Source organism: Eubalaena glacialis, chromosome 11 (genome assembly GCF_028564815.1).
Source record: "Eubalaena glacialis isolate mEubGla1 chromosome 11, mEubGla1.1.hap2.+ XY, whole genome shotgun sequence".
NCBI classification, from domain to species: Eukaryota; Metazoa; Chordata; class Mammalia; order Artiodactyla; family Balaenidae; genus Eubalaena; species Eubalaena glacialis.
The window spans coordinates 6,273,090-6,285,787 of NC_083726.1; the positions used below are offsets into that span (position 1 = coordinate 6,273,090).

The 12,698-nt window shown below is 51.2% G+C and overlaps 1 protein-coding gene across 2 annotated transcripts in view; it reads left to right on the plus strand.

Annotated features, from left to right (window-relative positions):
* Window positions 1-12,698, plus strand: part of SCUBE1 (signal peptide, CUB domain and EGF like domain containing 1) — a 133,116-nt gene that overhangs the window by 103,649 nt on the left and 16,769 nt on the right. For both annotated transcript variants that reach the window (XM_061204418.1, XM_061204419.1), the window contains 3 exons: window positions 336-452; window positions 1,956-2,078; window positions 12,337-12,456. In XM_061204418.1, coding sequence (XP_061060401.1) covers window positions 336-452; window positions 1,956-2,078; window positions 12,337-12,456 — 360 coding nt within the window. The remainder of the gene's footprint in view (window positions 1-335; window positions 453-1,955; window positions 2,079-12,336; window positions 12,457-12,698) is intronic.

Genomic DNA, 12,698 nt, shown 5'->3' on the forward strand with positions numbered 1-12,698 from the left:
AAATACCTACCCTAATCACACTGGAATGGGAGATATCAAAATGGCAGAGATTCGTAATAATCCCTTCTACTCAAAATATTTCTACCCTGCCCACCTCCAGAAAAGATGTGAGGCAGCTTCTCACCCAGACACATGAGGCTAATGGAGACAAAATGGAAAATCGGGCAGCGACGCGAAGTCTGACGTTTGCTGTGTGTCGGCCGTGCGCGCGCTGAGCCTGGGGCCCCAGGACTGTCGGGCACAGATGTCTGTTGAGTGGCTGAGTGAGGGGCAGGCCGTGCCGTCCACCACGCCCTGAGCCTCCTCCCAAACTCTGTCTCCCTGTGGCCACACAGACGTCGACGAGTGCTCCTTCGAGCGGACCTGTGACCACATCTGCATCAACTCTCCGGGCAGCTTCCAGTGCCTGTGCCGCCGCGGCTACACCCTCTATGGGACAACCCACTGCGGAGGTCTGCAGCTCGCCCGCCAGGGCCACCTCCCCCCAGAGGCACGCGCCCGGCCACACGGCCACCTGCACTGCACCCCACACCCCGACCTTGACCTTGACTCTGACGGGCCTGGGAGGGACTGGTGGGCAGAGGGGCTCAGCCAAGGGTAAGGCAGGTGGGTGGGGGGATGGGCAGCAAGCATCCACTGGGTGCCAGGCCTCAGCCAGGCTGTGGACACGGGCCTGGAAACAGCAGTTTCTGGGGAACCCCAGTCCGGAAGGGAGGATGGCTGCACAGAGGATCCCACAAACAGTTCATTCCAGTGGAGGGGGTAACAACAGAGAAGGGCAGAGGGTGGGGACAATGGGGGGCTCCTAAAGGAGGAGTGTTTGGGTCACGATGGGGGAAGCGTGCCAGAGGGGTCAGCGTGTGCAAAAGCACTGAGGCAGAGGGAGCACAGAGGGACCGAGAGGCAGCCAGTGGGGCTAGAGTCCCATGAGGGTAGGGGCACACGGTGGGAGATGCAGACAGAGGGGACACAGGGCTTCGTGAGCCCCAGGGGACTTGTGGCTTTATTCCCAGTGCGATGAGAAGCCATTGGAGGGTTTATGCGGGGATGTGACAGGCTCAAGTTCATGTAACGAGATCCCTCCAGCTGCCACGTGTTTAGGAGAGTGGAACCCAGGGCACCAGCGGGGACACGGCTCCAGGCATGGGAGTGAGAGCTACTGGAGCCTGGGCAGGGTGGGGAGGGATGTGGAGAGAGGGAAGGTTCTAGATGCATTTAGGTGCCACGGATGGTGGGACATGGGGATGTACAGGCTTGGGGGGTGAAGCTGGCGGGGGGGTCAAGAATGGCCCTGAGGTCCCTGGTGTCTCTCCCTTTCCTTTGACCTGGTGGTAGCCACACTTCCTCTGCTGGGCAGTGTGGAGTTTAGGTGGGCTCAGGCACAGCCGGTGCTAGGGGCGTGGCTCGTGGGGTGAGCCGCAGATGCTTCTGGAGGGACTCCCAAAAACCTGGGCACCAGCTTCTGCTCACAGGTCTTTGGCCCCAAAGAAGGCGGGGCCTCAGGGGAGACTTCCTGCGCCCAGGTGCCTGTTGTGCAGGAGGGAAACTGGCTGGGAAGGGCACGGCCAAAGTCCCGCAGTGAGATACAGCCTCAGGACCCCGGGGCCGGTGCTGGTCATTCCGGCCCCACAAGACCTGACTGCAGCTTTATTTTATGCCATTTCTCTGCCCTCCCCCAAGTCGGGGCTCAGCTGCCCAAGTTCAGCAAACCACTGAGGTTCCTGGGGGAGGGATGTGTGTTGGTGTGTGCGGGAGCCCTGTGTGTGTGCAAGCTCGTGTGTGTGTCGTGTGCGACCACATGTCTGCGTCCAGTGACAGTATCAGGCTGGGGTCAGGGTCAGGGGATTCTCGGCCCTCCTGTCCTGGGTGGGTCCTGCCCTGCCAGCCCCAAGGGTGTGGCCTCGGCTGGACCATCCAGCCTCCCCTCCTGCCCTTACGCCTACCTGTGCTTCCAGATGTGGACGAGTGCAGCATGAACAACGGGAGCTGCGACCAGGGCTGTGTCAACACCAAGGGCAGCTACGAATGCGTCTGCCCCGCAGGGAGGCGCCTCCACTGGAACCGGAAGGACTGCGTGGGTGAGTGCCCTGGGACGAGCCATCGCGAGGACCCCTGAGAAGGGCCTGGGTGCCAACCCCTCCCCTGGTGCCTGGATGGCTGGGGCTCCTGGGCCCGTGCTCTCTGCTGCTGGGGTACGGCTGATGGGAGTGAGGGCTGACAGAAGAAGAGGGGATGCAGCGGGGAGGGCACACTTGGTGTCAGCCAGAGGCACAGAAACGGACTTGGGAGGGCCACGGGGAGCACGGAGGTGGAGACCTGGGGGTCAGCGTGTGCAGCCGGAGCTGTGGGCTCGGGAGGAGCTGACACTTAGAGGGAGCAGAGCGCGGAGGCCTCAGTAGCCCCAGCTCCCCTTGTCCTGCCAAGGAAGCTGCTGGGAGGGGAGGGGTGGTTCCACGGCGTGCAGCAGCAGCAGAGCCAGGCCTGGGGAGCGCCTGGGTCTTTGTACACCCGCCACTGGCCCGGCACGGGGCGGGCCTCCTAGAGCGCTCAGGGCTCTTGCACCCTCTGCTGGTGAGCTCTGGGGCCTTGGGGCACCTCTCGGCTGAGTGCTGGACGGTCCACATTCACTGGTTCCATAAACACATACTGACTACCTGCTGTGTGCCGGGCCTCTACTGGGTCCCAGGAACGGCTCTCAGGTCCTTGCCCCGCTGTGCTCCAGCATCCCCAGGGCCTCGAGAGTAAGCCTTCTAGATCTAAGAGCTCATCCCTCTCGGCTCAGAGCCCTCCAGGGAGTCCTCGTCGTGCAGAAGCAAAGCCTGGGTTCCTGGAATGGCCCAAAGGCTGCTACAGCCCGGCCTGCTTGCCCTCCACCCTCACCCCCACCCACCCCGTGCCAGCCTCCCTGACCTCACAGGTGCGGCCCCCCGACCTCAACATAGCCACGCTCGGGCTCTTCTCTTAGCCTAGAGGACTCGTCACTCCCTGCAGGGGCCTGCTTGGGGTGGGGGGCTTCCTGACCACACACCTGGCGCAGCAGCCGGCCCCCCTCGGCGCGCCCTCCGCCTCTTGGCTCTCCCGTGCTCGTCTGCCCCCATCGCAGCCGCTGGCTGCCGCGGGGTGTTGTCGGTCTGTCCTCGCTGAACACACGCTCTGCACGCCCGAGCAGGTATTCTTTGCCTGTCTTGTTCACTGCTGTATCCCCAGCACCTAGAACAGGCCCGGCAGCCATAGACACTCAGTGAAGGATTTGTTGAATGAATGGATGAAAGTATCAGAGAATGGATACCATCACTTAGTAACCCGAGGTCAGACAGCTGAATTTATTGCTTACTTAAGTAAGAATTGCTGTGCTGCTCAGGCAGTCTTGTTGAGCAAAGCAAACCGCTGGTTTTGCCTAGGGTTTGGGGGAAGAGCTCGTGGGGAGTTGTGCTGGTTAAAGGCAGGTGGTGTGAGTCTCAGCAGCATGCCTTTGCAGGGCGCTGAGGGGGACTGGGCTCACACCAGCCTCAGAAGCCTGACCGCTGAGTGAACCGGCCCAGAGCTGGCTGACTTTCCAAGCCCACGCCGTCATCGATTGATTGGCTCTCCGAGGTGTGTCCACTGATTATTAGGGTCATGTGAGGTCTGGTATTTACTGATGACCAGAGCTATCGGGTACAGGCTTTCTCTAGGGATATGAGGACATGTTTGTTTGTTTGCTTTTTTAATTCTCAGTCCCCTTTTTGGTCGTCCCTCCTCAGTCAGAGCTGCAGGAGAGGCCACCAGGGCTTGTCCAGTTCTTCACCACTGCCACCAAGCCAGCCTCTATGAAGGGTCATCGGTGGAGGTCTGATCATCAGGTCACAGTCAGTCAGGAAGGTCTTATCCCATTTTTGTCTCTGAGCCATTTGCTGGGGCTATGACTACGTGAAAGCAGTTGATATTCTAGACAGTAGATGTGGAATGATGAGACAGACAAGTGTGACTGCAGGTATTACTAGAAGGTGCTGGAAGGAAGGCCCTCTGGAACCATGATTTAAGGGTTCCCAGGGCTGACCGGGAAAACCGGTCCCACCTGCTCCCTAAGTCCACAGTATGCAGGTTGCTGTCTCATGTAGCCTTGAAGTAGAGTGTTCCACCTCACCTGTACCGTGAATCCAGGTTCAGAATGAAGTGCCGGCAGGGGCACAAACTCCCCTGGTTGCCCAGAAGATCCAAGGTCATACTATTATCTATAACTACTTGCACTAGGCAGTCAGACTGCTTTGTCCTGCCCCCCACGCCATGCCCTAGGCTGTATTATTCGCTGTATCACCCTAAGTGAGGGACACATTTTTGATGACCACTAAAGCTGTCCAGTCCCTCTGGTTGGGGCCAAGAGCCTCCGCCGTCTGCTTCACCAGGTATTATTATGTCCCTCAGAAGGTGTTCTACTGTTAGATGCTTTGCAAGGAGACATCGTGCACTGCGGGTACTGGGGAGTCATTCACTTGTTACAGTCTCAGAGACCCACAGGGCAGTTAGCTGAGGTCCTGGGGTGGCACCCATGAATCAGATGTCCATGTGAGACACGGGGTCAACCTCAGTGGAGCTGTAGTTGTATTGTCTGTGGGTGGTGTTGTGATGAACAGTCAGATACATTGCAAGACAGCTGAACTGGTCTCTCCTGATGGGAGGGCATTTTCCTTTTTTATGTATTGCCTACAAAGAGGATCATAATTACGTTCATGTAACATACTTTATAACATTTCAAAATGTTGGCTTCCCTAGCAATAGCTTGGGAGAACCAATTTAAAGAATCAGGATGGTAGGGACTTCCCTGGTGGTGCAGTGATTAAGAATCCACCTGCCAATGCAGGGGACATGTGTTCGAGCCCTGGTCCGGGAAGATCCCACATGCCACAGAGCAACTAAACCTGTGCGCCACAACTACTGAACCTGTGCTCTAGAGCCTGTGAGCCACAACTACTGAGACTGCGTGCCACAACTACTGAAGCCCGCGCGCCTAGAGCCCGTGCTCTGCAACAAAAGAAGCCACTGCAATGAGAAGCCCGCACACCGCAACAAAGAGTAGCCCCTGCTCACCGCAACTAGAGAAAGCCTGCGCACAGCAACAAAGACCCAACGCAGCCAAAAAATAAATAAATAAATTTATTTAAAAAAAAAGAATCAGGATGCTGGTTATCACTAGTAAGGCCTAGATCTAGGTGAGTTGTTTGTAAGGGAAACATGATAGGGTAAATCAGAAGTGTACAACCTTAAATGCATAAGGTGGGAAAACGTGACCCGAAGAATGAAGAACAAAGGTATGCAAAAGAACGTGTGGAAATCAGTGGTTACAGACATCTAGGAGAATTTATTCCAGTGGTCTTAGGCACAAGCTCTCTATTCTGTGTAGCCATCGGCCGGTTCTGAGAATCTTGGGTAACAGTCAATTTCTGTGAACTGTCTGCTTTTGGGGGTTCTCTGAAAAACCTCAGTTTAAGACTGCTAGGGCTTCCCTGGTGGCTCAGTGATTAAGAATCCGCCTGCCAATGCAGGGGACACGGGTTCGAGCCCTGGTCTGGGAAGATCCCACATGCCATGGAGCAGCTAAGCCCGTGTGCCACAACTACTGAGCCTGAGCCCTAGAGCCCGTGAGCCACAACTACTGAGCCCACATGCCACAGCTACTGAGCCCACATGCCACAACTACTGAAGCCCGCGCGCCTAGAGCCCATGCTCCGCAACAAGAGAAGCCACCTCAATGAGAAGCCCGCGCACCTAAACGAAGAGTAGCCCCCCCTCGCCGCAACTAGAGAAAGCCCGCGCAAAGCAATGAAGACCCAACACAGCCTAAAATAAATAAATAAAATAAATAAATTTATTTTTAGAAAAGATCTCTAAATGGTGGCTTTACAGTAAGTTCTGAAAAATTCATTTTTATTTCTTAAGAAAAATTAGGGGTAATAAAGGCGGTGATATTTCTGAGTAATTCGTGAATAACTCTCCCAGTAAAATGTGTCCTCATGTTACTAAGTAAATAAGTTGGAATATCCCAAATAAGGAACACAAAATCTAATAATATTTTAGCTCCTATGAGTGCTGGTACTTTTTTCAACAAGAGACTGCTTCCGTTCATCCAGAAAGTAAACGTGCTATTACCAGAGCGTAATTATAACCCATGAACTCCATCTAGACCTGCTCAAAGTGTCCCTTAGGGCTTGGTTCCAGTCCGTGTCCCATCTTTACACTTTACCCAGGATTCTGAAGGTCACAGCCACACCGCGAACTGGCCATTTCCTCTGCCACCCTGGAAAAGCTTCTCACCAACGTTGTCTAATGTCACCGCCAGTCTGTCCCTACAAGGATGGGTTGTCTTAGGAAAGATGTTAGCAGACGTCTGAGTGAGGTGGTCTGGTGGTCCCAGGAGGCCGCTCTGGCTTCACCAGGTATCATCCTCATGGCTCGTACAGCTTGCTCCCCCTGCTCCTTTACAGAGTAGGAAGCCAAACATAGTGTGTGTGTGATGGAACCCTTGGGCCCCTCTGTCCTTGCCCCAGGACTTTGGCCAGAGCAGCCTATTTCACATGATGATCCGGAAACATTTCCACCAGCTTCCACCTCTTCTGCTGTGGGCCTCTGTGCTCCCGTTATGGGCAGGAAACCTCTCTGTTTTCAAAGCATTCTAAGGTTGAATGCTTCCGCTCATGTGCGTATTCACCTTTTATGTTTAGCAATTCAACATGCTAGAGAGAGCCACGGGTGCGGCCCTAGAGCCAACTGGAGCCCCTCCGGGCTTGATTCCGGCCTGGAGGATTCTTGCCTGTCCAGCCTGGTACTATCTCTCTTCTTTTTTTTTTTTTTTTTAAGTACTATATTTTTTTAATTTATTTATTTTATTATTTTTGGCTGCGTTGGGTCTTCGTTGCTGCATGTGGTTTCTCTCTAGCTGCAGCGAGCAGGGGCTACTCTTTGTTGCGGTGCGGAGCACGGGCTGTAGGCACACCGGCTTCAGAAGTTGTGGCTCGCAGGCTCTAGAGCGCAGGCTCAGTAGTTGTGGCGCACGGGCTTAGTTGCTCCGCGGCATGTGGGATCTTCCCGGACCAGGGCTCGAACCCGTGTCCCCTGCATTGGCAGGCAGATTCTAAACCACTGCGCCACCAGGGAAGTCTCCTATCTCTCTTCTTTTTGTTTTTTGCTCTTATTAACAGCTTTTTTGAGATATAATTCACATGCCACAAAATTCACCCATTTAGTGGACAATTCAGTGTGTTTTAGTATAATCACAGAGTTGTGCAACCACAATCCACTTTAGAGCATTTTCATTACTCCCCAAAGAAACCCCATGCAGTCACTCCCCATTTTCCCTCAAGCCCCCCAGTCCTAGGCAACCATAATCGACTTTTGTCTTTTATGAATTCGCCTATTCCGGACAGTTCATGTAAGTAGAATGCAATGTGTGGCCTTCTGTGACTGACATTTCATTTAGCGTAATGTTTTCAGGGTTCACCCACGTTGTAGCACGTGTCAGTGCTTCATTCCTCTTTATTGCTGAGTTACATGCCACTGTATGGTTATACTGCATTTTGTTTATCCACTCATCAGTCGATGGACATTTGGGTTGTTTCCAGTTTTTGGCTATTATGAATAATGCTATTATGATTATTCACGTGCAAATTTCTGTATGAACGTATGTTTACAGTTTTCTTGGGTATATGCCTAGGGGTGGAATCGCTGGGTCATATGGTAACCCTGTGTTTAAATTTTGAGGAACTGCCAGACTATTTTCCAAAGTGGCTGCATGATTTTACATTCCCTCCAGCAGTGTGTGAGGGCTCCAGTTTCTCCACATCCTCACCAGCACTTGTTATTATCTGACTTTTTGATTATAGTCATCTTACTGGGTGTAAAATGGTATCTCATTGTGGTTTTTATTTGTAATTCCCTGATGGCTAATAATGTTGAGTATCTTTTCACGTGCTTATTGTACATTTGTATATCTTCTTTGGAGAAATGTCTATTCAGATCCTTTGCCCATTTTTTGATCGGGTTCTTTGTCTTTATTATTCAGGTGTAAGAATTCTTTATATGTTTTAGATACAAGTCCCTTATTAGATATAAGATTTGCAAAGATTTTTTTCTCATTCTGTGAGTTGTCTTTTCACTTTCTTGATGGTGTCTTTTGAGTCACGAAAGTTTTTAATTTTCGTAAAGTTCAGTTTATCTCCTTTTTCCTTTGGTTGCCTGTTTTTTTTTTTTTTTTTTTTAATTTATTTATTTATTTATTTATATAGGCTGCATTGGGTCTTCGTTGCTGCACGCGGGCTTTCTCTAGTTGTGGCGAGCGGGGACTACTCTTTGTTGTACGTTGCAGAGCATGGCCTCTAGGCACGCCGGCTTCAGTAGTTGTGGCTCACGGGCTCTAGAGCGCGGGCTCAGTAGTTGTGGCGCACAGGCTTAGTTGCTCCGCGGCATGTGGGATCTTCCCGGACCAGAGCTCGAACCCGTGTCCCCTGCATTGGCAGGCGGATTCTCAACCACTGTGCCACCAGGGAAGTCCCTGCCTGTGTTTTTTATGTCACTTCTAAGAAACTCTTCATTGCCTAATCAAGTTCCCAAAGATAACACCTGTTTTCTTCTAAGAGCCTTATATTTTTAGCTCTTACATTTAGGTCTTTGATCCATTTTGAATTAATTTTATATGTGTGAGATAGGGGTCCAACTTCATTCTTTTGCATGTGGCTCTTCAAGTGTCACAGCATCATTTGTTGAAAAAAAACCATTCTTTTTCCCCATAGAATTATCTTGGCATCCTCTTGAAATCAGTTGGCTGTAAATGTATGGATTTGTCTCCGGACTCTCAGTTCTGTCCCGTTGATCTATTTGTTTGTCCTCATACCTATACACCACTGTAGCTTTATAGTGTTTTTAAATCATATAATGTGAGTCCTCCTACTTTGTTTTTCATATTTCAAGATTGATATGGCTATTCTCGAACTTCCCTTGAATTTCCATATGGATTTTAGGATCTCTTCATTTTTTAAGATAAGTCCCATCAACAAAACAATATTAAGTTGGGATTTGGTGTGGAGCATCCAAAAGATCTGTTCTGGATGTGAACACTTCTGAAGTACAGACACACAGAGATGAGTCTCTCCTTCAGGAAGGGGTAGGAGAGGGAATTCCCTGGCGGTCCAATGGTTAGGACTCGGCACTTTCATGACTGTGGCCCAGGTTCAATCCCTGGTCCGGGAACTAAGATCCCAAAAGCCACATGGTGCGGCCAAAAAAAAAAAAAAAAAAGAGGACGGGGTAGGAGAGTTGCTCAATGGTAGTATGAGAAGGAGAAAGGAACCAGACACCATGATTAGTTCACTGACAAGCAGAAAAAGTACTGGGTGTTTTCAGGTCACAGGAGGGATCATACTGCATGTGGTACCCTCAGATTTAAACGTGGTTCTAGTACAAGATCTGAAGATGTTTCAACTACTTTATCCAAGGCTGTGGTTGCTCTGAGGCAGGAAGGACAAGCCTTGGTCACGGTTGCTCCCCGTGTTGTTGAGTTTGTCCCCTGAGAGCCTGGCCTAACCTTTGCATGTTGATACCCAAAAAAAAAAAAAAAAAAAAAAAGATTTCTGGCAATCTGGGAAGACTCAGTCTGGACTCTTCCTGGGCTCTCCTCCAATCGTTCTGCTGATGTCGTGGAAACTTTGCCCCAGGGATTCTGTTTTTTGATCGTACATAATACACGTATATTAAGATTCCCGTCGGCTGTAATCTGAATCATGTGTAGGAGAATTTTCTGAGACTTCTAACAATAACCCCGTAGGTGTATTTTAGCTGGCAGTTCCACTTGCAGAGGAGATCCCTCCCCACAATACGTGCAGGGCCTTTGACCTAGAGAAGGGAGGCTTGTCTTCTGATAATGATCCCAAAGGAGCAGTTACTGGCTGGAACTCGGGAAAGAACTGAGAGTTGTTAGAAAGTCCTACTACCTGAGTGGCTTTTTTTTCTTTTTTTTTTTCCTTTTAACATCTTTATTGGAGTATAATTACTTTACAATGGTGTGTTAGTTTCTGCTTTATAACAAAGTGAATCAGCTATACATATACATATATCCCCATATCCCCTCCCTCCCACCCTCCCTATCCCACCCCTCTAGGTGGTCACAAAGCACCGAGCTGATCTCCCTGTGCTATGCGGCTGCTTCCCACTAGCTATCTGTTTTACATTTGGTAGTGTATTTATGTCCATGCCACTCTCTCACTTTGTCCCAGCTTACCCTTCCCCCTCCCCATGTCCTCAAGTCCATTCTCTAGTAGGTCTGCGTCTTTATTCCCGTCCTGCCCCTAGGTTCATCATGATGATTTTTTTTTTTTAGATTCCATATCTATGTGTTAGCATACGGTATTTGTTTTTCTCTTTCTGACTTACTTCACTCTGTATGACAGACTCTAGGTCCATCCACCTCACTACAAATAACTCAATTTCGTTTCCTTTTATGGCTGAGTAATATTCCATTGTATATATGTGCCACATCTTCTTTATCCATTCATCTGTCGATGGACACTTAGGTTGCTTCCATGTCCTGGCTATTGTAAATAGTGCTTCAGTGAACGTTGTGGTACATGACTCTTTTTGAATTATGGTTTTTACTTGAGTGGTTTTAATAAACCAAAGCAAATCAAGTTCATGTCCCCTCAAGCCTTTACAAATCCCTGACCCTTTTCAAATTTGCTTCTTCTTATCTTCTTGCATATTCTCTCACAACCAGATATACTTACAATAAGTCAAATGTACTTTTTTTCCCCTTTTTTTCCTTACTGCCAGTCGATTTGCCTTCCCTCTTGCTTTTTAGGCGACTCTACACTTTTCTCTGAGGGCTTCGATGTCCTAAGGTGGTGGGATGGATGGTTTGCACGGCGGAGTCAGATCTCATCTGCATGCAAGCTGAGTAAGCTAGCTTGCCCCTGTTCCGTGGGCGCCAGCAGGACTCGTGGGACCCCCGGGTCAGAGTCCAAGGGCCTCAGAACTCACAGCACAGCAAGCAGCCCCCCAGGTCCCGTCCACCCAGGAGGATGCGCAGACAGGGAACTTGCATCCTGGCTGAAGGACGCCCAGCTTGGGAAACTCACCCCTCGCTTTTGTAGTGAATGGGAGCCAGGCTGCTCTTGTCTGGAGGGAGATGTTACCTCATCCCTAGAAGGTGCTCGCTGTCAACAAAACCCTGAGAAATGGCTCCGGGAAAGAGGCATCAGTGCTCTGCATCCTCCACATCCCCACGAGGACGTGCGGGCACGCGCAGGGCCGGGCGCGCACAAGAAAGCTGTGTTGTCCGTCTGTAGTTGTTGGCAATCCCCTCTAGGAAGTCAGAGAAAGTACAGGGAACTGCTGGGGGCTAACGTCTCCCTTGGAAGGTTGTGGATGGTTGTTCTTCTGTTTCTTAACCAGTGAGAACACGGGTTCTTCAGCGGCCCTTTTGGTTTGTGTTATCTGCAGGTGTTTTTGTTCATAGTTTCTTGATTCTTTGGGAACAAAGGACTTTTGGTCTTGAGTTTGTTTGGGGGCCAGATGTTTTATCTGGAGGGCCATGAGTTTGTTTTCATTTCTAGATTGTGTCCTTTTAAGACTCTTCCTTGAAAATGTTCAGCCACATGTTGAAGATCATCCAGACTGGCAGTTCCCCCACTGCAGTTTCTTATTCCAGCTAAGTCCCCTGTTTCAGCCTGTTCCCTGGGGCGACTCCACCATTGATGATGGACTCAGAGCCTGATGCTTCCGGAGCCAGGTGTCATTGATCAATCAGACAATTCTATAAGATCAGTACTCATGTTTACCTTGACTGTAGAACTGTCAGTCTTTTCCTAGGAGTCTGGGGAATTTTTTAATCCTCAAAAGATAAATAAACACATGAGAAACTCTGAAGAGCTCAGTTTTGGACATCTTCAAACACCTAATGGATGTGTCTGGGGGCTGCCCCAGAGAGGGCTTCCCAGTGACCCTCCCGTGCTTAGTCACTGCCAAGAAGCGCATGGCCATTTTCAGCCGTTCCTTTCCCCAGATGGGCAGGGACACCTGCTCTGGAGGATCCAGCCCTGCCCTTGGATCGGGGCACAGGGAGTGAACCTTCTCACAGAGAGCCTGGACTGGTGTTGGAGAGAGAAGGGATCAAACCACTCCCTGGGCCCAGCATCCCCCTACGTCCAAACGGATGTGGACCCTGCCATCTCCCAGCCCCCTCCCACCAACACGGTCTGGCCAGGGGACGGACGTGTGGTGGGAGTTCCTGTTGATCCACGCTCAGGGGCCCTGCCGGCTCCAGAAAGCCACCCCTGGCCCCTCAAGCCCCTCTTGTGTCTTCCTTCTCCTCAGAGACGGGCAAGTGCCTTTCTCGGGCCAAGGCCTTACCCCAGGCCCAGCTGTCCTGCAGCAAGGTGGGCGGTGTGGAAAGCTGCTCCCTTTCCTGCCTGGCCCACACACTCTTCATGCCAGGTAACCCAAGGCTGTCCCCGGGATGGGATGGGGGGGCGGGGCTCCCTTCCCTGGGATCCAGCATCTGCTCCCTGCTGTTCTCCAGGAGAGGAGCCCAACCTAGGAATGAGGACCCCCAGCCCTGGTCACTGAGTGACCCTGGGCAGCTGTCTGGTTCTGTGGGGGGCCGCAGTGTCCTTCTCAAAAGTGCAGCGGACACATTCCTGCCCAGCGACTTAGCCTGTAGTCGTGTAGCAGAAACG